The 25,311-nt window shown below is 40.2% G+C and overlaps 1 protein-coding gene and 1 long non-coding RNA gene across 15 annotated transcripts in view; both read right to left on the bottom strand.

Annotated features, from left to right (window-relative positions):
- Positions 1-4,784, bottom strand: part of LOC126962848 (uncharacterized) — a 32,642-nt gene extending 27,858 nt beyond the window's left edge. Inside the window, exons 1-2 of the long non-coding RNA XR_007728834.1 lie at positions 3,767-4,784; positions 2,681-2,755 (exon numbers count right to left, since the gene is read on the bottom strand). This is a non-coding gene — a long non-coding RNA (uncharacterized LOC126962848). The remainder of the gene's footprint in view (positions 1-2,680; positions 2,756-3,766) is intronic.
- Positions 4,785-13,978: 9,194 nt separating this feature from the next.
- Positions 13,979-25,311, bottom strand: part of FGGY (FGGY carbohydrate kinase domain containing) — a 468,393-nt gene continuing 457,060 nt past the window's right edge. For 13 of the 14 annotated variants that reach the window (XM_050804094.1, XM_050804057.1, XM_050804114.1 and 10 more), the window contains 2 exons: positions 18,795-18,856; positions 13,979-14,208 (listed from right to left, as the gene is read on the bottom strand). In XM_050804094.1, coding sequence (XP_050660051.1) covers positions 14,127-14,208; positions 18,795-18,856 — 144 coding nt within the window. In that variant the 3' untranslated portion in view covers positions 13,979-14,126. The remainder of the gene's footprint in view (positions 14,209-18,794; positions 18,857-25,311) is intronic. The other variant, XM_050804123.1, reaches the window with a different exon arrangement.

Raw genomic sequence — 25,311 nt, 5'->3', positions numbered from 1 at the left:
TTGCTCGCCTGGCCCATTGGAAGAACAATCTGGCTTGGCCAGCTGTCTTGCCTTTGACCTCAGTATCCCTTGCAGGTATAATTCCAGCATTTGTTTTTGAGCTTCTTACACTTCCACCACAGTGAGGTAGGACTATACTTCCACATGCCCATTTAGCACATACCCAGGGCCCTCCTCTTACTTTATTTTATCCCTTAAAATATAGGAGACCAAGTGAAAGACGGGATTGGCGTCTAAGATGAGACTGGCAGCAATAGTCAGGCAGAGGGATGGAGGCAAAAGGGTTAGCCAAGAAGCTGTTAGATGTGGTAAGAACCTAGACTCCAAGAGTGGAAGAGGTGGAGGTGTGTGGGAAGATGCCACCATAGATTTAGATGCAGGGTGGAAAGATTTGGCTGAATATATTTGCAGAATATATGATTCGATGACTAGTATCTTGCAGAGTTTTCTAATGGGTAGGTATAAATTAAATATGTTTATATTTAAGGACTGCTCATGGATGTATAAGTACGTATTTATTAATCCACTATAATCATAATTTTTTGATACCAAGAGATGTCTCTTAAAGGTAAAGATTGGTAATAATTAATTACAATCACAAGGTATAGCTTGCAGAGGAGCCGATTCATTCCTTTCAACCCCAATCAGATGGTTACCTAAATATCTTTGCCTGTCTGAGGGACAGCAGCAGTGACAAGAAGTAGATTTTTTAGAAGGTGGGGGCTTTAGTTCCTCCACAATTTCTACTGACTTTCCCTTTCAATTCCCTGATCTAAACAGTTCACATTTCCTATGGAAAGGGCTTTGCAAAAGCACTTTTATTACAAGTTGGCTAGCTTCTCCTTTCCACCATATTATGCCTCCTAAGCAATTCCTATAAAGAAATTCTAGATTATCTACTGAAAGTAGTATTTAGTAGTCATCAAATATTGATCCCTTCCCTTACAATTTGTAGTTTATTTTAAACTACTAACGTTAGGGAATGGTTCTGACAACCACTAGTCATTTGCAGTACTCTCAAGTAAGTCTGCATCACCTCTGCCTTCTACACTTCTCCTATAAAAGCAACCTTGGCAGTATTCATGTCGCCAGAGGTGGCTGTTTGATGAAGAGTAATGAAAAATGCGTCACCACAGGCTGATACTGAACAGTTATCTGCTCAACCTACACAGCAGCCTGTTCTTAGCTAAGACTCAGGAAGAAGATATACCTGGCATTCAGCATGGTGAAAAGCATGGATTTTGCATTGTGCAGACCTAGTGAGAGTCCTGGCTTCACTATTTACTGGCTCTGAGACCACTGGTAATTTATTTATTTAACATCTTGGTTAAATAAATAACAAAGCATTCATCTACAAAAATGAGGATAACAGTATATCCCTTACAGTGTTTTTTTAGGAGATTAAATAAGTAGTAGGATCTGATCTGGTATGTCTGGCATTCCGTGACTTGCTATGGTTGGTGATGGTGTTTTTAGGTGCATTTCCTGAAGGATGTTCCTGCTTATTCCTGTTCCATGGGGCCTCCTCCCACAGGTAGCATGAGGTTAAAGCCATCATCCAATTTAGTGTTTTTAAATGCCACCTGCATGGTAGAATCACTCGGGGAGCTTTTCAAACATAGCAATGCCAGGTCACATCCCGGAACAATTCAGTCAGAATCTCTAGAGGTAAAGCACAGGCTCACCAGGTGATTCCAACATGCAGCTAGGGGTGAGAATCCTTAAGTTAGAGGGACCATGGATCTGAACTTGGATGGCAACTATTATGATCTTCGTGTTCTTCAAATTTGAGAAAACTGTCATTTATTCTTGCTTTCTGGTGAGAAACATGGATTCCTCTAAAGAAAATTATAGTTTGATATCACTGTAAATTTAGATGCAGGTGGAAGGATTTGGCTGAATATATTTGCAGAATATATAATTTGATGACCAGTATGATGCAGAATTATTTAGTGGGTAAGTATAAAATCTATTGATATTTAGGGACCACTTATGGATATTTATACATATATAAACACACACATGTTTATTCATTGTAGTCATAGTTTTTTGATACAAAAATTGTCTGCCTTTGGTCAGTGCAAGATCTTTCAAGTTGGCCCTAATGTTATTTTAGTGTGATGCAATAGTCTTTGATAGCTTCTTTGCTCTCACTTACAATGAGATATCCCAGGCTTATCTTATATATTTCTCATCCTCAATATGGTACTGGCAGTTTCAACAAGGGAACTCGATTTTTTTGGTATTTAGACACTAAAATTTTTACCCTTTGATTGCTAATTGATATTGGCCTGTCAATGCTTCTATGTATTCTTGGTGAAAAGAGCTAGCAATTTTACAAAGCCAAAACAACAACAAAAAATTGATACTGGTATTTCCTATTCAAATTAAAGATTATAGTGTTTTAACTTTTTATATTTGTATGCCTTTTATTTCACTCTAAAAAGTCTTGATTTCTAAGGACATAAACATTTGCTTTATGAAAAATACATCCTAGTATATTTTTAAAAATATGAATACTAATATTATTACTAAGAATAAGATTACTAAATATATTTAATTGTATCCTTGGTATATATCCTATGAGGTGTGGGAAGATAAAAGTAGAGTTTTGAAAGCAGAAGTAATTATTCTCTTTGTAGTTATGCCACAACTTAGTATAAATTTAAGTATACTGTACCTTTAATAATGAAAAGTAGCCAGATAGGATCTGTTACCGATGGGGAAGGGAATTTTGACATCACAGAGTTGAGGGCTGTGAAAGTAGAAAAATGAAATCATTTGATGAATATACCAGATCGAGTTCAGACTTATTGATAAACATATTAAACTTATTTTAAAAAGGAAAAAAGAAAAAAAAAAACAAGAGCAGAAACTTGATGGAGAATTGAAAGAGAGCTTGGGACCGTTAAATCCACATATGTATCTTCTGTCTGGAGATAAAAATATAATGTTCATTGGTCATTCATTATAAGTGCCACACTCCATTATTACTGAGTCTTCTGCTTCAAATCATACATTTATTTGGGAGTTGTGAAATATTGTAATTCCCAAAGTGGCACTCCTTTCCATCTGGTTAATATCTAGTGCCCCAAAAGGAACTTCCCCACTGCCTTGCTGTTTGCACTACACTTATGAGAATGCCAGTGACCGCACTTAGGGGACTGGTCCTCAATACTCCCAAAGCCACCACCCCAGATGCCAGAGCAGAGGCTGGCACACTACAGCCTGCAGGCCACATTGCAGGACCACCTGTTTTTGTAAATAAGACTTTATTGGAATACAGTTCTGCCCATTCATTTACATATTGTTTGTGTCTGCCTTCTTGTTACAATGGCAGAGTTAAGCAGTAGTGAAAGAGATCAAATAATATGAAAGGCCAAAAGATATTTACTATCTAGCCCTTTCCAAAAAAAAAAAAAAAAAAAAATTGCTGACTCTATAGCAGTGCAGCTTGTGTCTGGAGTATAAATAGTTAAAAACATAGTCCCTCTAGCAGTAAATCTTCACTCTTTCTGAGCATTACGTGTCGAAATGGGACTATATACTAATAGCATCACCAAGCTTTCTTTTTGTTTTGATTTTTATTTCATGAGGCCTCAGCTTTTCCCGCTTCTCCTCTCCTAGTCATAGGACACCACTGCCATGTAGTTTAAATGAGGCATCGCATTGTCTATCTCCTACCACTGATATTTTAAAAATCTCAGCTCCACCTCAGCCCCAATTATCTTTTGACACTCATAGGAGGTGATTTAGTGCTACTTACCAGTGTGTGACCTTCAGCAAGTAATTTCATGTCTTGCAACCTCAGTTTCTTCTTCGATAGAACAGGATATTATTTACTCTTGGGGCTATGGAAATGTAGTGAAATAGTGAAAGTTCTTGGAACATAATTTGCATCCTAGAAAGGTGGTTATTATTATTGTTGCTGTTGATTAGTGTAAGGTAATGGTTAAGAACTTCAGCCAGACATCTCGGGTGACCTTGGGCAAGTTATTTAATTGCTCTGTGCTTCGTTTCCTTATCTGTAAAATATAAATAACAGTGCTGATCATTCAGGTTTGTTATGAAGATTAAGTGGGATCAGGCATAGACCAGAGCCTGCCCATGGTGAGCATTTATCCACTGATAGCTACTATTATTATTAGTTATTCCTATGGGTATATTAACTGTTCATTCTTAAAACTAGAGTTGTGATTATAGTATGAGAAACAATATTTTTTAAACACTGAGTTAAGTTTTTGTACAAACGTAAAAGGGTTTTGGGGACAGTAAAATAATCAGAAAAAAATGAAAAGACTGACACATTGTTATCTCATTCTGCACTTACAGTCATAAAGGTTTATTTTTTTAACCACTTCCTTACCAACTCAATCACCTTCTAACAAAATCAACATTGTATTTATTTCCTGTAGATTCCATAACCTCCCAGAGTCTCTTTGTAAGTCTCTCTACAAAAAGAGCAGGTGAAATCAAGGCCAAATACATGTTCCTAATATAAATAGCAGGAAGTCGATGAAGGGTTTATTGTAAAAAGAGTAGGATTGAAACATATGCTTGAATACACATAAGCACAATATGCTCCCCAGCTCTGTGTAGCACCTGTGTAGAACAGCTAAGCCATATGTTTCAGAAATTATACTTTGAAAATTACTATGTAGATGTCAAAAAGGAAAACGCACATTTGTACAAAAAATAAACATGTTTACTGTTAAAATAACTCAACTTTATTGTTTCTTCAAATCCTTTTTAATTGCAACAAGTTTTTATCTTGTAGTGTATGCAGAAACCTCTTACAAAATCATTAAATAAACAGCTTAGAAGTATATTGTCGAAATGATATGAAAATATCTATACAAGGTTAAAATTTAAATCAGCACAATTTTAATGCCACTCATGATATTTAGTATTAAAAATTTCACGTCACAAAATAGCTAATGTTAGCTACATTATCCTTTAGTAGTTGCTTGATCTTAAGGAAATAACTTTTTACTCTTTTTAGCAAAAGACCTAATATGTTAAGGTTGTCTGTGTTGTATGTATGGTTTAGAGTTAGGGTGTGCACAAGGAGAGGAAGTAAGTTGGAGAGACGTGATATTATTCTTGGCCTGCTCTGTATTACTAGGGAGTTTCCTACCTGGAATGTAGAATAAAGAAAAGAAAGACTTCAAAATTAGAATGGATGGAAATATTAAATTTAAAAACATAACAAAGAAATGCATGATTGTATTATTAGTTAATAATTAGTTAATGTGACACTTGCTATTCCATTAGTTTGACCCATGGTCTGGAGCTACAATTTAATTTAACTGAAAGGACAACTTTCAGTTGAAACTTCTTATATTTCCAAGTAGAGATATTTTTGAGCCTATTTCTAATGACTAGTTTAAACATTGATAATTAGCAACATTCATCCATAAGGCAATAATTGATACAGTAGTGAATATCATTTTAATTCTGTAATTAGATAACCAAATTTTTAATTATAGGAGCTATCAATTTGCTGAATAAACCTTCCAACAGGTAACATGAAAGAAAAACATCTATACAGCTCAGGTGAAACATGATGATTTGGTTATTTAGCCTTGAAAATACTGTAGTTGTTCCATTGTGTGTAATAAAATGCTTTGTAAAAAAATTTGTCTAAAGGAGTAAGTCTGGGAAATGCTTCACAGGTTGTTTTTCTCTAGGTAGCTCACAATGCACATGAGTATATTACAAGATTAGGTATAAGATATTCTATAGTAACAAGACATATCTAACTCAGTGTTTCCCAAACTTAGTTGGCCATGGCTCTTTTTTAAAAATGAAACCTAGTGTTATTTTGGTAAATAGTGTTAGTCACTTACACAAAAGCCAATCCCTCCCTCCCTTTTTAACAGAACCATGATTTCATTGGAACAGCAATATACCCAGTCCCGGGGAAGGCATCATGAGTTCTCTATGCCAGTTTTAGCAATCCATAGTGGCTGGAGTATGATGCAGAATCTGGCCAATGAAACCTAAGGAGAAGTCTGCTGGGGGGATCTTCCTTGAACGGGAAAAACAACAACAACAACAACAAAAAAAGAAAAAAAAAAAAGAAAAAAAAAAGAAGAAAAAACAAGGATGGCATAGAGAGAAGATTCTCATGTTTTGGATGCCGTGAAAATAAGATGCCTTTAGAGATGACAGCATCTTGCAATCAGAAGTAACAAAACTGAGGTCAATAGCTAGCTGACAGACACCGGAGGAATAGGAAGATAAAAAGGGCTGGCTCTTTGATGGAACTGTTGAATCCACAAGTCGACTTGATGGCTGCCTGTCCCTGTAAATAACAACTATCTTATATTAATTTAGCTGTCAGAAGGCTTATTATTACTTGCACCTAAACACCATTCCCACTAATAAACCTTCTGTTGGGGAACCCTGGCAGAGAGTAAGAAAGTGCTCTCCTGACTTCTTGTGAGATTGGGACCCCAACACATGCTAGTCAGGAAAGGGAGCGTGATGGAGTTGTTCAGAGTTGGGACCACAGGGATCCACTTAACTGCAAATTTTGCCCCAAGCAAGACTGAGCCAGCTGTTCTGATCATGGCAAATTTAGCCTCCATATAGGTCAGTGTGGCTCTCATGGCATGAGGTACATCAGTTAGGATAGGATAGATTATGCCGAGGCAAGAAACAAACTTAAAACCTCAGTGTTTTCAACAAACAAAAGTGTGTGTGTCATCAAGCCACATGTTCACTGTGCACTGGTGAGGGGCTCTGCTCACAGCCATCCTCTCTCTGGACCCAGGCTGAGGGAGAATTCCCCATCTGGAACATTTGCTGGTTGTTGTGTAGAGAAAAGAAAGCTCTGAGGATTCTCACACTGACAATCAAAGACTTGGTCCAGAAATAACGCACATAATGTCTCACAGCTCATTCAACAGACTGGTCACAAGATCCTTCAACCACAAGGAGACCAGAGAATGAAATACTATCTCATGCTGTGGATCAGGACGCATTCAGAGAATACCTTCAAATAGCTGTCACTCACATCAAGAGTGGTTGGCATAGGAGTTTCTAAACACAAAGTATGGTTTAAGGCTCTTGGATTTTTCTCTGGGAAGTCTGACTGGGTTAAAACAATGCCCAAGTTGGTGACTGGAGAATTATAAGGAACTGGATTTGGCCCCTGGGGGAGATAGCTGTTAAAAGCTAGATAGCGTATCAGGATTCCATTTAGGTAGCCTTTCACATAACATTTGGCCCTAGCAGGGAATCTGGAGGGCAAATCAGACATGTACTGGTCAGTTCTTTGGTGGGTGTAGGTACATAAGCCTTCCATATGGTTTAACTTGAGATAGGGCTTTCTGGGGCCAGGCGGGATGGAAGAAATGACTTATAAGTCAGACTAGCATAAAGGAAAATTTAACCTATGCTTAAAGGAGAGCCAAGGTTCTACTCAGAGATACAGTTTCAAAAGTTAAATTTGAAGGGAGTGGTGAGCCAAAAATGAGATAAGTACATGAGACCTGAGTCTGGGAGGGTTTCAAACAGAATAAAATGTAATGTGAGGAATACACTTTGACAAATGGCTGAGAAATAATGCAGCAAACCAAGGGAGAAGAATCAATATGTACTTTTCTTTGTGCCTAGTGTAAGCATAGTGTGGCAGTTTCAAGGGGTTCAAACCAGCCTGGGCAAACATGTTTGTACTTTCGGGGAGAAAGCTGCCATTTGGCGTGGCCCCAGGTGCTCAGGGCTTCATGGCAGAATGACGAATTCCAGTCCTACTGGCTGGGAAGGGTTGAGGCTGGTCTGAACTGCAGGTTCTGTACGGCCTGCCTCAGGCTAGGTTTCCTCTAGGTGGAATAAAGCTGAAGCTGCTGACAAAAGGCTTTGAGTACGTGCAGCTTAGCTGAGCTGCGAAAGGCAGGGCTGGACATGTTTCAGCCTTAATTATTTTCACATGAGCCTTTCCACACACACCTATCAATGGTGGCGTTCAATGGGCCACTGGCACAAGATTTCCATGGTTCTCAGTTCTTTATGTACGTTCCCTCTCTCTTCAACCCGGTGCTGGCCCCTGTGTGCACCATGCAACAGGGACCATTCCAGCACTCTTGACACAGTAAGAGCTCAGTAATGGTTGGTGTCATTGATGGAACACAGACGTTTACCTGTAGAAACTGGATATAAAGTTTTCCAACTTGACTGGAAGCCATACTTCTAGAAGTTCTATATAAAAAATATGAATTAGTTGAGGAGAAAAATTGATATTTGTTATACTTCTTTATGTCAGGTACTATGCTAGGCACTTTACATATTATCCCATTTAATCCTCACATTAACCATGAGGCAGATTTGATTTTCTCCCACTTGATAGATAAGAAACAAAGACGAACAGGTTAACTGGTATGGATGAATTCATAAACTGTGTAAAGTAGTTAAGTAATGAAGCTGTGATTTGAATGCAGGACTCAATGATTCCATGGCTCAAGGCTTTCTCACTTTACCTTTGCTTGCCAATAGAAATAATTCAGTACTTTGATCAACCAATGAGTATCAAAAGGGGCCTCCTAGATATTTATACATCATGCTAATGAAGGGAAGCAGGGAAGAGAGAGCAATTAGGAAACTAATGAATCATCTGCTGTTGCACAAATAAGCTAATTTAATTTGTTTAGGAAGAAGCAGCAGAGTGGTTCTGCATCTGTGTTCCAGTCACACAATCTTGAACCAGTCACTTAAACTCTTGGAGATACGGTTTGGGTATTTGTAAACGGGGATCGCACTTTGTCAGGCCTACCCCACCAATTTATTATAAGGGGCAGTTGAGATAATGTATGTGCAGTCAATAGGGAAACTGTAAAGAAGTATTCAAATGGAAGGCATCCCTACTGATTTTGCCTAAATAACAAACATTAATAAATACATCATTTTATATTTCAAATGTGTTTAAAATTATACAGTAGGGAGGCAGGCTCACTCTAGATTTTCATAAGGAAGCACTTCTAATCATGGTTTAAGGCAGGACTTAAATAAAAATTAGGTCTTTAGAAACATTTATGCTAATACGTAGTTTTAAATGATTTTCTGTGCATAATGAAAATTGACCACAAAATTAATGGGCAAGTTAATGCTAAACTGAGAAGTTGGAATTTATTAGCAGAAGTCTTTGCTTTTATTTAAGTTACTTTAGTTTTACAAATGTTATAGGATTGTCAAATATTCAGAAGTACTGGGAGAAACTTCTTTTTTTAAAAACGTAATTGTTCTTTTAAGTTCTCCCTCTAGAAATCATAAAAGGATAAAAAAGCTTTTCATATTCAAGACTCCCTCCCATTACTGTCAATAGCAGTTAAGTGTATTTATGGAGACATGAGACAGCACAAAGATTCTTCTGTAATTCGTCAGAAGTCCCATCTTAAGTCTAATTACATTACACAGCTCCACTCAGTCATTAGTTTCTTGTTTAGCAACGATGTCCTTCATTTTAAATTCTTGATGGTAATTATTTGTAACTATGCCCTTGAATTCTGAAAGCATGTGTCCTGCAGTCCTGGTGAACAATGGGTGTTTCTGGATACAACACCTCTGGCTTCCCATACAGGAAATAGTCTGTAACAACAGGGAAAATTTGCAAAAAGTTCTCAGCTTGAGCTACAACCCAAAATGAAGTTGTGTGGTTATGCATGTATGTGTGTGTATGTACAATAAAAAACTAAAAAACCAAGTCATTAGGTATAAGGCATGATTTTTAAAAATCCTTAGTGACCAAATCACATTTTAAAGCGTTTGACAGTTGCTTAAATTAAAACATATTAACACGTATAGAAGATTGACCTGAAAGTGAGCTTTTTTTACTTCTACCAGTGTTCTTTTTTGCAGAAAAACATCTTGTGTTTGTGTATTTATTCATTTATGGAATACCCATTATGTGCCAAGAACTGTTTGGGTGCAGAGAACAGGCTATAAGATATTCTGAGCCCTCCAAGAGCTCACAGGTCAGTGGCCAGAGGGAAAAACAAACAAACAAACAAACAAACAAAAAACAGATAAGTAAATCTAAAGAACTTGATTATCCTCAGGCCTGGGAGAAATAGCAGATCATGTTGATACTAAAACCTAAGCGTTCTAGCTTGTTAACTCACGTGCTGATTTGGTACATTCTTAAAGCTGGGCGTTTCCAGGGTTGCCTTACAATATTTTTACTGCTCCTCTTGGAACTTACACTCCCCAGCGCAACTGGCAACAACACAGATTATGCTCTGAATATGAAGATCAAACGCCCAGTCTTGATCTTCAAAAGAGAGGGCATCCCTTCCGGATGCCTCACTGGGACTCCAGCTCACTGTGGCATCGGGTCCTGTAGTTTACTGTAGCCCTGCAACATGCCAGTCCATTCTGTCATTTTTGTCTTTTCTTCCTCACCTCCCCCAGCTTTTGTTCTCTTTGGCTCTTTTGAAAGCCACATTTATGTTCTTCACATATGGGAAGTATTTTTGGTCAAAATTTAAAACCTGTAATGTGTTCCTTGGCAAAATGACTTGCTAAGCAAGTCTGGCTTTAACTTGAAAGAAAAGCTTTCAGTAGGCAACAAAACAAAAATCTCATAAACCACTCTGGCCACATGGCAATTCTTATTCATCAAAGCTAACTATATTTTACATGCATGTATTAAACAAAACCTCCTTTCTCAGTGAAAGGAGGTGTGTACTGGAGTGATTAAAATTTTTATTATTGAGCTACACGTGGTTTCTAATAGAATTATATATAGACATTTACATTTTTCCTAACACACTGGCTTTATAGTAGGAACCAGAACGATTTTCTTAGGGATTAACCTCCTAGCTAGGAGGCACAGAGAGAACCATGGAGAAACAATATTTGTAGAGTGCCTATTGTCTGAAAAGCATTGTGCTAAGGGCCTTATCCACAGTTCTTTCACTGAATCCTTACCACCGACCCTAGGAGGTAGGTAGCAGGATGATCCCACCACAAAGGGAAAGACTGAGGCTTAGACAGGTTAGCTATCTTGCCCAAGGTCTTTCAGCCCTTCTCCTTTCTATTAAGCTGCTCCTCACTGTTGAGATGCCAAAAGTGTCCTAGTGTTGCCATGTTTTTTGCCTCATTTGTGTGTGTTTTCCTTTCTCTCTAAAGCAGTGAGAACTCAGGTCAGGTTTGGTTTGGATATGAGTTTGCTTGAAAGAATGGCCAGCACCCGGGGCTTGGCAACCAACAACATGAGCACTGCAACTAAAGAGCAGGTGGAGGGCAGGATTCCCCTCCAGCTGTTACAATGGGTTGATACCTAAAGTTTTGCACCCAGGCAGATCTGGATTTGAATCCTATCTCTGCTACCGTCTGGTGACTCTGGGCGAGCTATCTTTTCTGAAACTCAACTTTCTCAACTATAAGGTGGGGGTAATGCTGCCTACCTCACAGTGCTGTAGGAGGATTGGAGAGGACATACGACAAGGACTTGGCAGATAGTTGGTAATTATTCATGCTTTTATGTCTGCCTTTTGCACCCACAGACAACCACTGCATCCACCAGGGCTTCGTGTGAGCAGGTCCAGGCCTGCCGGTTTCTCAGTCAGTGATAATCAGCTTTTGCAGCTGAAGCCTGTTTGACTGTAGACCTGACATCTTGCTTAGATCCTGCAATACCTGACTCCTCTTCTGTAGGGATCCCCAATCCTCCTTTATCTCTAGTGCAACCTCTGGCTGGGGTCTATAAATGCACTGGGCTTCCTTCTGCCCTTAGGTCAGCTAGATCAGACACGCACACCCACCTTCACTAGGGGCTATGCCTAAGGTCCCTATATCCTTTGGATACTGTAGCATGCTATTGCAGAGCTGACCTTCATAACTGGGGTGCTCACTCTTCTCCATGCTTACTACTGTTATTATTCTGAGCATCTTTCAGGAGCAGAGCCCTGTTACAACACAGGCATTGACCATGAAATTGAGCTGAGTGCTTTATATATATTATCTCCTTTAGTCTTCATTATAATCCTGTAAAGTAGGTACTATTACATATTCAGGCCGGGTGTGGTGGTTCACGCCTGTAATCCCAGCACTTTGGGAGGCCGAGGCGGGCGGGTCACAAGGTCAGGATATCGAGAACATCCTGGCTAACATGGTGAAACCTCGTCTCTACTAAAAATACAAAAAAGTAGCCGGGCATGGTGGTGGACGCCTGTAGTCCCAGCTACTCGGGAAGCTGAGGCAGGAGAATGGCATGAACCTGGGAGGTGGAGCTTGCAGTAAGCAGAGATTGCCCCACTGCACTCCAGCCTGGGCGACAGAGCGAGACTCCATCTCAAAAACAAAAAACAAAAAAACGAAAAAACATATTCATACTCGATACCTATTCATTTCTTTCTTTCTTTTTTTTTTTTTTTTTGAGACGGAGTCTTGCTCTGTCACCCAGGCTGGAGTGCAGTGGCGCGATCTTGGCCCACTGTAACCTCCGCCTCCCGGGTTCACACTATTCTCCTGCCTCAGCCTCCCGAGTAGCTGGGACTACAGGTGCCCGCCAGCACGTCGGGCTAATTTTTTGTATTTTTAGTAGAGACGGGGTTTCATCGTGGTCTCGATCTTCTGACCTCGTGATCCGCCCACCTCGGCCTCCCGAAGTGCTGGGATTACAGGCGTGAGCCACCACACCCAGCCCGATTCATTTCAAAATGAGGAAACTGAGACTTAGGAAGATTAAGGACCTTTCTCCAAGTCACACATCTAATAAGAGGTAAGACCAGGCCTAGGATCCCAGGCCAGGGCTCACAGCTGTTATACCACATTGTTTTTCATCCCATCTGTCACCCTTCCCCTTCCTCCTTTTCTGATTGATGTGCTGCATGCAGCAGGTACTTTTTTTTCATGGTAGCATTTCTCACAATGTACTGTCACCAATTTATTTGTCTATGTCTCTCCTTAAATAGGGAGCTTCCTGAAGGCAGGAACCATGTCTTATTTATTCCTGTAGACCAGTGCTTACCACAACATGTGGCACAAGGTACTCCAGAGGATGTTTGTTTACTGAATTATATTGGCTTTTTCTTCTCTACCTGCTGTCTTTTGCTGAAGTCTTAGCATGTCCTCTACCCACACTCATTTGAGCTATAGCAGCTCTCAAATCAATGTTAGCAGTTACTCTTTGGTCTGAACTTGTGTGTGGGTGTTGACATACGTATGTATGTGTATGTCTGTGTGTGTTTGTGTGTTTGCTGTGGTATCAACTAAAATAGCTAGTTTTGCCAGTGCTTGTCTACATCAAAAGCTTTTAGCTATCATGTTTCTTCAGTTCCCTTTAATCTGAAAACTTTCCACAGCCTTTCTTTGTCAGCATGACATAGACATTTTTGAAAAATATAGTCCATTAAAAAATAAAATGCTTCCCCTGTTGGGTTTGTCTGATGTTTCCTTCTGATTAGATTCAGGCTCTGCATTAAAATGCTGTTTCTTTTCTCATATTTGGAGGCACACAATGTCCATTTGCCCATCTGAAGTTGATTTGGATCACCTAATCAAGACGTTGTCCTATTTCTTCCCTGTATACTTAACATTCTTTTTCCTCTGGTAACTAATAAGCAAATGCTGAAGAGACATTTTAAGATGATGCATATATCCTGTTACTCTTCAAAATTCCCTCCTGAATCCATTGATGATTCCTGCCTATACCTGTCTTTAATATGATGATTGCAAAATGACAATTCTGGAAATAAATGTGGTATCTGACCCTAGACTAGATCCTGCACAGGAGGGGAAAATACCATAAAAGACATCGACCATGCATTAGATGTCCTACTTAAAGTAATGTAAGGTTTTCATTTAATAGCTGACATTTAACTGATTAAAAAGTACAGGCCTCCCCTGGACTGAACGGCCCCCAAGATCTAGTCTCATGTGAGATCCTATGACTCTATGTGAAACTTCTGTTACTGTGATGGAAACTGTATGGAAACTGAAACTAAATAATAGTGGTATGAAATGAAGACTCTAATTCTGGTTGCACATGTTTGTTTTCTTTATTAAAAGACAATACAGAAATGATGAAACAATACCTCAAGGGTCTTGAACATGGATGAAATGACAGAGGTCTTTAATGCAATGGCACAGAAGCTTCTGGCATCAGCACCTGCAAGCCCTGTTCAGTTGTCATTCATGATCGCCAAATACTCCTTCTGGTGTTCAACCAGCTTCAGGAATACTTGGTATTTCTTATCATAGTATCTGTGGAAGAAACATAAATATGTTGAATGATCTCAAGACAAAACTACCATGGGGCTTCCCTGTACATTTAGAAGAATGAGAATATATCTGTGGTGGTGATGCTGACACCTAGATTTTGAATGCTTACAGCATCCTGGGCAATGAATTAGCATGTGTCAGACCTATTATATGTGACCTGCATGAAGTTTTATCATCTCCATTTTAGAAATAAGAACATTTAAACCCCATTCTATTAAAAAACTCATGTCTCTCTGACTTCAAAGCTTCTGCTGTATATACAAAAAAGCCCGAACTTAATGGAGACCCTTTCACATTGCCAGCTTCAATAAATATTTCCTATATAACTAGCCCTAGGTTTGATGACTGGCCTAAAATCACAGCCTGACCAAAGACGAGACTGAACATTTTAATTGCCCTTTTGCAGATTCCACATCTAGGTTTCCCTTGTGAACTGCTTTATCCAGGAGCAAAACTCCATGGAAAGGTGACTCATGCCTTTTCTAGAGCTGTGCTCGCCTTCCAGGCATCTCACAGTGGCCCTCGCTCTCCCTGTCCCATCTGTCTGACTCTTTGGGTTAGACCTGTTAGAACTGGTATTGCCATGAATCAGATAGCAGAACAGCTGAAGCTGCTCTGGCATCATAATCCTGAAAGGAATAATAGGAACCGAGACAAATTATACTTGCAGCCTTGCAACTTTGTCCTTACTCCTCTTGGTTGGGAAACTGACATGGGGTGAGGGAATGAAGAAGCCAGTTTAGCACGTCTTGGTTTATTCTGGGGTGCTCTGAAAAGGAATCCTCATGATGAAATTTTGGTGCAAAGTTGTGCATTGGGGGAGAGAGGTTGTAAGAGTAACCTTGGATACACAGAGGGACTTCTACTAGTCACACATAGCTATGTTCGTAGGAGTCACCTACCTGGTATTTATTATACTGTAAGCATTCTGGTAACGTAGGAGTTGTGATGGGGCCAAGCACAGGGTTAAAAGGTGAACTCCGAAGCCTGGGTTGGAATCTTAATGTGGCCCAATATTAGCTGTGTGACTTTGGATATGTTACTTACACTATTTCTGCCGAAACTTCTCCATCTGTAAATGGGGATAATTATGGGATCTACTTCAGCAGAGCTGTTGTGTGAATTAAATGTGGAAATATATGAAAAGCATTTAGAACAGTACCTGACTCATAATGTGATATAAGTGTTAGTTACTAATTTTTAGATAATTGATATTTTAATATTATCATCAATATAGCTATATGTAGGTACTACTAAAACCTACTCTATGACCATCCAAATTTATTAGTCGTTGAATTATTTTAGGAACAATTTGCTCCTACTCATGATGCTCTGTGACAATATAATGGTAAGCAATTCTTTCATTTACATGAGATGGATTTCTTGACTTTAGAATCTCAGAATTGCTAGAAGGGAGCTAAGGGGAGCACCCCTTCACACACACTTGAAGATTTACAATGTTAATACTGACAAATTTGCCGTAACTTTGTGCACTGGCCTTATTCTTTACATAGGTGGAATCATACAGTATTCGTCTTTTTGTGGTTATCTTATTTCACTTAGAATAATATCCTCAAGGTTCACTGATGTGTGGCATGTCAGAAATTGCTTCTTTCTAAGGCTGAATAATATTTCATTGTATGAACATATCATTCTTTGTTTATATGTTCATCTACAAATGAACACTTAGGTTGCTCTCACGGTTTTAGCTATCATGAATAATGTTGTTGTGAACATGAATGTAGAAATATCTCTTCCATACCCTACTTTCAGGTCTTTTGGGTATATACTCAGGAATACAATTCCTGAATCACATGTTAATTCTATTTTTAATTTCTTGAAGAATGGCCATACTGTTTTCTGCAGCAGCAATACTACTTTGCATTCTCGCCAACTATACACAGGGGCTCCAATTTCTCCATATCCTTGCCAACATTTGTTGTTCTCTGTTTTAAAATAGTAGCATCCTATTGGGTGTGAGGTGGTATCTCACTGTAGTTTTGATTTTCCTAATAGTGATGTTGAATACCCTATCACGTGCTTATTGATCATTCATAAATCTACTTTGGAGAAATATCCATTCAAGTCCTTTGCCCAATTTTTTTTTTTTTTTTTTTTTTTTTTTTTTGAGACGGAGTCTCGCTCTGTCGCCCAGGCTGGAGTGCAGTGGCCGGATCTCAGCCCACTGCAAGCTCCGCCTCCCGGGTTTACGCCATTCTCCTGCCTCAGCCTCCCGAGTAGCTGGGACTACAGGCACCCGCCACGTCGCCTGGCTAGATTTTTGTATTTTTTAGTAGAGATGGGGTTTCACTGGGTTAGCCAGGATGGTCTCGATCTCCTGACCTCGTGATCCGCCCGTCTTGACCTCCCAAAGTGCTGGGATTACAGGCTTGAGCCACCGCACCCGGCTTCCTTTGCCCATTTTTGAACTGGGTTGTTTTTGCTTTTTTGTTGTTGTTGAGTTTTAGGAGTTCTTTATACATTTATATATTCTGGATATCAATCCCTTATTGGATGTATGATAAGCAAATGTTTTCTCCCATTCTGTGAGTTGCCTTTTTACTTTGTTGATAGTGTCTTTCAATGCACCAAATTTTTCAAAGCACTTTCAAGGGACTCTTCCAGGGCCACATATAAATTTGGACTGGGCAAAATAATGAGATTTGGGGTCATCCTAAACATTTACTCATTAAACTATAGTCACTAAATTGTGCTCTCCGTGATTGTGAATTTTCAAATCAGCTGAATCCCCTCTCTTCAAAATGTGCCTCAACTCAGTCCCTTGCTTCTGTGTGGTAGAGGCCTAAGTAAATGTCGTCCCACATCGTTAACAGTGTGATCTATTAGGCAATGAGGCGAGGTTGGCTCAGAAGGAAACTGGCTTCTCCTGTCTCCTTGCAAATCTCTGGTTTGCCTGCAGATGGTGCTAAAGCACCATGTGTGCTGCCTCCTTCACAGAGAACAGCAGCCAGCTGCCAGCTCCCAGCAAGCAGCCAAGGACTCTCTTCTAAAGAAACACGTGGGGTTTAGGGAAAGAACTTAAAAACTTCCCTAACAAGTCTTGGGAGGGTCAGGGAAGAGATGGAGAAAGACAATCTTTCTAATTTCACAAAAAGAGGGATGCTCCAGCTGCCTCTAGGGAACAGAAATAGGGACAGCATAGCTCCTACTGCCAATGGGAACTCAGATCTCTCTACCTTCCTGCATGGAGCTCCCTTATGCAAGGCCTGCACCTTCCACCCTGGCATTTAGAGAAGGGTTTATATTCGGAGGATTAGCAGCCTGACTCTATGTGGAGACAAGGGAAATGAAAAGAAAGTGGATTGCTTTTCTATGAACATTTCCAGTTCTGTTAAACACTGACCCTACTTCAGTGGGATCTGCACCTTTGCCTGTTCATCATGTTAAGTGGAATTTGTTTTTAGGTCTTAACCTCGAATACTTCCCTAAAATTATAAAAGCACTTCCACAACAACCCCTTCATCTTCAAAATCACCACCAGCAAATTAATAGAGGTCTTTTACATCTCTAGCCTGGATTCTTGAAAAAGCCTTTTATTTGAACCCTCTATTTCTACCCTGAGCCCCCTGTACTGGATCCTTTAAGAGGGATCTTTCTGATCTGCATCGACCAGGTCTCACCTCTGCTTAGAATTCAGCATCTCTGTTCTGCCTATAGGGTGAGGTCAGAGGTCTTCGCATGGCCTCCAAGGTATTTATGAGCTGACCTCCCCCCACCCAATTCTATCCTTCCCCGGTCCCATTTCCTGCCATTCCCCATCTCATACTTTGTGTTTCTGGATTATGAGTTGTTTATAGTAACCTGAATGTACTATGCTGCTCCCACCTTTATAATTGTACACATTATTCCTTCTACTATGAATATTCTTTCCTGCCTTGGCCTGTCTACCAATTTCTTACAGTGCTTAAAGTTAGCTTGGACATAACCTCCTTCCAAAAGCATTCTCTCATCTCTACAGGCTCCCATCCCTTTCTTCCTTGGGCAACTTTGTCACCTGGCAATACTTCAATTGTGGAACTTATCCCGTTGTTCTAAAATAATCTATGTGCCTAAATCGGATTGTGTTTTATTCCCCTGTAACACCTGCCTGGAGCCCAGCATAATGCCTTGAATATAGCAGGAATGAAATAAATTAATATTTTGTTGAATTGGGATTAAAATACTGACCAACATCATTTTTTAGATTTTGATGCCAAGTGATACAAAGAGTAAAAGAATGGGCAGATGCTACTGGGTCCTTTGATGCAGATATAAGAGATCCCTACTTTAGAACAGAGAAGAGCAGATTTGCTGCCAATTACCTAGGAAAAAGAACATTGGTCTGAGAGTTCAGAAGCTTACATCTGACCCCCAGCTCTGGCCCTACATAGTTCTGCAATCTTAGATAAGTGAAGGTGACGTTACCTCCCTGGAACTTAGTTCTCTTAACCACTAAATGAAAGGACTGGATTAGTTGACCACCTGAGTTTATTCCAGATCTATAGTTGCATGTGTGTGTGTATGTGCTCAATTCTTTAGCACTGTACATATAAAAAATACACACTTACTTTTTATCCTGTAGTCTCGGGAACACAACTTTCCCAACTTTGCTCATTTTTGCCATTGCTTCCTGTTAAATGGAAAACAATACAGACAGCTGAGTTGGAAAGCGAAATCCAAAGTGAGGCTTGTCACAGGCAAAACATTCTAGTTAGAATTTGCTTCCCTTTAAGATATTTGGTTAGTCCTCTTTTTGTTTTTTTAACTTATTTTTCTCTGGTAATAAGAATAAAACACAAAAATAAGAATAAAACACAGTGAACATTTAAAGTTTCAACTATGACCACACACACATCCTGCACTTAATAGATACTTGTATATTGAGGCCTCTGGGGCATAAACAACCCAGAAGGCAAAGCAGTTCTGTGACTGCCTCCAGGGGCGAGTGGGAAGAATTATTTCCCCTCCTCACTACCTGGACACAGGGCAGAAGAATGGAACATAACCAGCTGCTGAGTACATCGTCTACTTACCTAAAGATAGCAATCACTGAATGGAACTCATGTTGCACCTGTACTTGAGGATAAAATATTTAAGACCTCGTCAATTCAACTTCAGCTCTTTTCCCAGCAATCTCTGAAGTTGTGAGTACCTGCTGAGACCTCTGGGCTGAGTCTAAGTGACTTGAGTTCTGGAATGTGACTTCAGGACATTCTTTTCTTTACAATGGGGCACTCAGGCAGATGACATGTTACAGCATCTGGGTGGACATGGTATGGTGTGTGCAGCATCAAGATTAACCATGGATTGTGCTGGCTCCCATATGAGCAGAAGAGTAAGGTTTTTTTTAAGGAGTCCCTTAGGCTGTTAAGGCCATGAGAAAGTAAACTTTGGAGTCCAACAGACCTGGCTAGGGAAGATGGCAAGCAACAGTATGACAAAGCTCTACAGCATATGCTCAGTCTCAGGAATGGCTATTGAATTCCTATTGCTAAGGATGCAGTCATTCTGGGATCACATGTATACAACTTCTTACTCTACACATTTGTTAATCGCTTACTATGTACCAGACACTCTGCTAGGGATACAGATTTGCATACAACATACTCTTTATCCTGGAGAAACTTGCATACTAGTAAGGGAGGAAAAAATGTAAAAAAAAAAAAAAAAAAAAAAAAAAAGGCTGAATACCATACAGAATATGAGAGCCCCTGGGTATCTTCAAAGCATTTCCAAGTGTTCCCCCTGACCATCTTTGCCACTTTACTGTGACTGATTGACCGATTTGCATGCCACTAATTTCCTTCTGCCACTTTGTATGTTTTCTGGTTTATGTGTTCATTGTCTGCCTTCTTCACTCCTTGCCCTAACCAGAATGTCAGCTGCACAGGGCAAGGACTTGTCTGTTTACTACTGAATCTCGACACCTGGAATATTCATAAAACACATTGCCTCCCTTTCATGTGCCAAGCATAACACTCAATCTACATGGAATACAGAGAAAGATTGTATGGGCCTTTCATCAAAAAGCTCACCATAGACTGGAAAAGACATTTAATGTGATCAAAATAGAGTGTGATAAATACTACGCTAGAAGCGGATAAACTTCTTTCAACAGTTATTCAAGGGTTAGGTAACCTGATGGTTCTTTCATCTGCTGGCTTACACGAATTTCCACTCCTGCTAGGTTGCTCTATGGACTCTTCCACGAGGATAGCATGTGCATTCTGAACTAGTCATCTAGCTTCCTAGCTCTCCATGGATTTCAATGTGCTGATTGGGAGATCAGAGATGCTAAGAGTAGCCAGCACACTGACAGCAGAAAGAAATGGCAGTCTTAAGTAGGCAGGAGATTTTTTTAAATGAAAAATTATTGACAAGGAAACCGTGGAGAAAGACAAAGACTAAAAGGGCTTACTGGAGTCATGTTGTGAAGGGCCAGATGGTCAAACACATCTTAGTGAAGCTGCTGCCATCCCACTTAGCAGAGGTATGTTAAGAGCTCTGCTTGCCTCAGAACATTTTCCTTCATAGACGAAGTCCTGATTCCCTTAGAGCAAGCTTGGGTATTGTTGAGATCATCTCAGCAATCCCCATCATCAGCTCTGCCACTCATTCTTATTTTGTCCTCGTCTCTTCCTTGAGTTGTGCTCTGCTGTGCTTTAGGGAGGACCTCGCCTTCTATTACCAGCTCTGAATCTTCAAACTGCCCTCAGGGAATGCTCCTCCTGGCTGTGCTTTGGCCCCACACTTGAGACAACATTCCAGGATCGCCTTCATGGGTGGGATCCAGGAAACTTCTATTATAGAAGGTACTCCATAAATGTTATTTTCCTTCCCACTGCAACAGATGTGCACACAAATGGCAGACATCAGGGAATTCTTCCTTCCTTTCTCCACATTACCTTTGCTTGTTTTAAAAATAAATTGAGAAGCAAACATCAGCAAAAGAGATTTCAATGGTTTAAAAAGACGTTATGCTGTTTCTCAAAAAGTACAGATTTAAATGTTAAACTTAGCTCAGGTATCAGCTCTGCTGAGATTTTTTTCTGACTCATCCCCGCTGCCTGCCTCCCACCTATATTGAGTTATGTGCTCCAACAGCAACTTGTGCTTCCGTCTATCATAGCGTTTATGACATGGCACCATATTTTTTTGTTAACAGATCAGCCTCCCCAACTAGACTGTGAGCTCCTTAAAGCTGGAATTGTTATAATTATTTTCACTGCCAAACTCGGCATCTGGCATATCGTATGCACTCAGGGAATGTCTATGGAATGAATGAACTTAAGGATAATACACGTGACAGAATGTTAAAATGGAAGTTTTGGCTGAGATCTAAAGATGACAGATATGAGATACCAAAGCAAACTGGAAACAGACCACCCTGAAGAATGTGCAAGAATGGTGCCTGAGGACCCATTAATCAACTCTTAAACCTTTCATCCACGTGGAAGTTCAGACAGAGATGGATTTTTAGGAAAGACCTGTCGGTTTATTGCACATCAGGCCTCCTTCCAGGGTGAAGTATGAAGGAATCCTCTCCCTTCAGGAGTCAAGAGGACACAGACCAGCAGAGAATCTGCTGCATGTTCCTGAGGTTGTGGCACAATGGTGGCTTGTGAGTGACTCCTGTCTGGAAGAGACAGGCTGGCTGGCAGCTGCAGTGTAAAAGTGAAGTAGAGGTTACCCTGGGATCAACCAGCACTGCCAGAGTCTGTTCAGATCCCAAAGACAAAGGTTTCCCATAGACCCCAAGTGGCCCATGTGTGAGAGAGATGCCAGGGGTTCTTAGATCCTGTTCAACATGGCCGCCTAACGAGGTTGAGGAGTCTCCACAAAGAAGCATGAGGTTGGGCTGGGCGCAATGGTTCATGCATTTAATGCTGGCACTTTGGGAGGCCAAGGCGGGTACATCACTTGAGGTCTGGAGTTTGAGACCAGCCTGGCCAACATGGTGAAACCCCATCTCTCCAAAAATACAAAATTAGCCAAGTATGGTGGCATGTGCCTGTGGTCCCAGCTACTGGGGAGGCTGAGGCACAAGAATTGCTTGAACCTGGGAGGCAGAGGTTGCAGTGAGTCAAGACTGCACCACTGCACTCCAGCACTCTAGCCTGGGAGACAGAGCAAGACTCTATCTCAAAACAAAACCAAGCAAAAAACAAAACCAAAAAAAAAAAAAAAAAAAGGCTAAGGATTCCTGAGGAATTAAGAGTAAGCAATTTATGAGAATAGAGAGGCATTAACTAAGACAAGAATATTTCAGGTGAGAGGTTTTCAGAGGCAGAGGGTCTCCCCAAAAACCTATGATGTGCCTTATGAGAATCAGAGCTAGCTGTAAACACCTATAAGGCTAAGAGAGCATGAAGCCCATTATGACAGTACTGATCGGATAAGATTTTTTTTTTTTTTTTTTTTTTTTTTGAGACGGAGTCTTGCTCTGTCACCCAGGCTGGAGTGCAGTGGCCGGATCTCAGCTCACTGCAAGCTCCGCCTCCCGGATTTACGCCATTCTCCTGCCTCAGCCTCCTAAGTAGCTGGGACTACAGGCGCCCGCCACCTCGCCCGGCTAGTTTTTTTTTTTTTTTTTTTTTTTTTTTTTGTATTTTTTTTTAGTAGAGATGGGGTTTCACCGTGTTAGCCAGGATGGTCTCGATCTCCTGACCTCGTGATCCACCCATCTCGGCCTCCCAAAGTGCTGGGATTACAGGCGTGAGCCACCGTGCCCGGCTCGGATAAGATTTTCTTCCCTTATACTTTCTAACTTTTCTTCCCTCCTAACTTTTCTTCCCTTATACTTTCTAACCATTTCAGAGGAACAAGAAAAAAGCTAATATGTTGGAGAGAAAGTGAATGAGGAAGAAAGCAGAATCTGATTAGGGCTACATCTCATTTTTGGCAGACCCCAGCTGGAAGAACTGGAAAACGTCTTACCTTTACCTTTACATATTCTTTGATACTTGAATTTCTGAATTTTGGCTACATCTCACAACTTAAAGGGACCATAAAGGTTATATTATCTAAGTGACTTTACATTTATCTAAAAAAGTAATGGAACCACCAAAATTTTTAACCAGGGCAGGGAAAAACTAGCTCTACTGCACAAATGTAAAGGGATAATGAGAATAGAAAATAAAGACATAATTTTTTATTCTATCTCAATAATCGTGTTTGTGCTACATAATTTTTTGTTTGCTCTACACAACTTGTTAAAAACAAGTTATATATGCATAATAAAGATTGGATCAGTACATATTAAAATGTTATCGGGTTGGATAGCATGGGTAACAATTTTTTTTTCTTATCAAGTTGCTTATTGTATTTTCCAAATTTTCTACGGTGGCACATATTAATTTTGTATTTGTAGGGAAAACATGTAATGCCGTATATGTGTATATATGTATATATTTAAAGTTATGCTTACAAAGGCAGTCAAAATGACTTGGGTTCACCTTCCCCTTTCCTGAAAGGCAGGGCTTATTATGGGTTCCTAACACAATATGGAGAATACCCTGAGAATCAGTGCTCTCATCAGAAATAGCACTGCTGAGTTTTCCAATTTCTCCAAATAATTAACACAAAACTGAAATCTCATGATCCCACTTGGCTGCAGTAAATCTGATTTTACCACAACATAACAATACGAATTTATTATGGAAATGCTGACACATGCTAAATATAGTCACCCCCCACAATATTTTTCTGTTCCAAAGGGTTTATTTGAAGTTGGCCTCCAAATTCATACTTTTTGTCAGCAGGCAGTAGCCGGACAATCTTAATTTGCAGCACGCTACCCTCTTTGTTTGAGAGTCTAGACAGCACAATGAATACAGTGACTTTTCTTTTTCCTTTTGCCCACACAATGAAAGCTTTTTAAAAACAAAATATTTTGTAAAATAGCATTTTAATCACTTCTTTTCTTTCTCTCTATAAGGCAGAGCTATAAATAAACCATGAAAGTTCACATTTGATCATCACTTCTGAAAGCAAGTGAAGGGTTTCTGTAGGAAAAAATAAGGGCCCTGTACCATGGTCATGAAAGACTGCATTCATGGGTTTGACCCTTCCCTGGTGTGTCGAGGCCGAGATACCAATCAGCACATACTGCTCACCGCTTCTCTTGTGGCAGCACTGGCAATAGCCAGGCCTGTGTATGGGCAGGGGAAACACCCAATTCTCACTTGTAATGACCTGGCTTGGGAGCTACCCAAGGGCTATAGGCCACGCTGGAGTGAGTTACCAGGCAAATGAGGTTAAAGGAAGGAACAGGCTCTTCAGTACCCTTGGAGAAGATGTCGATTCCATGAGTGGTAGACTTACTGATGTTGGCAATTTGGGGAGCAGGGGATCTAGTACCTTCTCCCCTACTCTGAGGAAGGGGAATAACGGCCTTCAGACTTTTGAGGAAGACTGTCAAGGAGTCTAGCCCAAGGTACCATAGGGCATTGCAAGCTGGGCAATTCCAGAGTCACCATCTATAGGGGAGAATAAAGCAGAACCAAGTGTTGTGGAAACGAGCTATATATGAACTCCCAGAAGGCAGGAATCACATCACTGTAGGCCTAATGTCTAGCACAGTCCTAGCACTTACAGGTGCTTGGTTAGTGTTTGCAGAGTTGCCAAAGGAAAAAGTGATGGCAGTGTTTCTTAAGTGGCATCCATACACTCCAGGGAATTCTCATTAAGATTCCAGAAGAAAATACTGGAAGCGCCATTTATATGATTTTTTTTTTAGTCTTAAGAAATTAATTACACTTTACCAGCATTTAATATATGGATTGTCAGTAGACAATTTATCAGTTTGGCCACACATCAGTCAGTCACGAGTCACATAAGATGTGTGAGGTTCTTGTGAGGAGAGTGGGAGCTCTGCAACTCCAGGGATGGCCCTATGGCACTCCCTTATATGTCCTCAGCTTCCAGGATTGCTACATGTTGTTATTTGCATGTTCCAGGTTAGTGATTAATAGGTATTGACTAGTTTAAGCTAACCCTCACAAAATGGGCAAGCAGCTAAAAAAGATTCAGTCAATGGATTGCAAGTGATGGAGATAATTATCACCAGTTCACCATTTGGATTCA

This window comes from Macaca thibetana, chromosome 1 (assembly GCF_024542745.1).
Source record: "Macaca thibetana thibetana isolate TM-01 chromosome 1, ASM2454274v1, whole genome shotgun sequence".
Classification (NCBI taxonomy): domain Eukaryota; kingdom Metazoa; phylum Chordata; class Mammalia; order Primates; family Cercopithecidae; genus Macaca; species Macaca thibetana.
The sequence above is the reverse complement of the archived record's forward strand: the minus strand, read 5'-3'. Positions and strand labels throughout refer to the sequence as shown.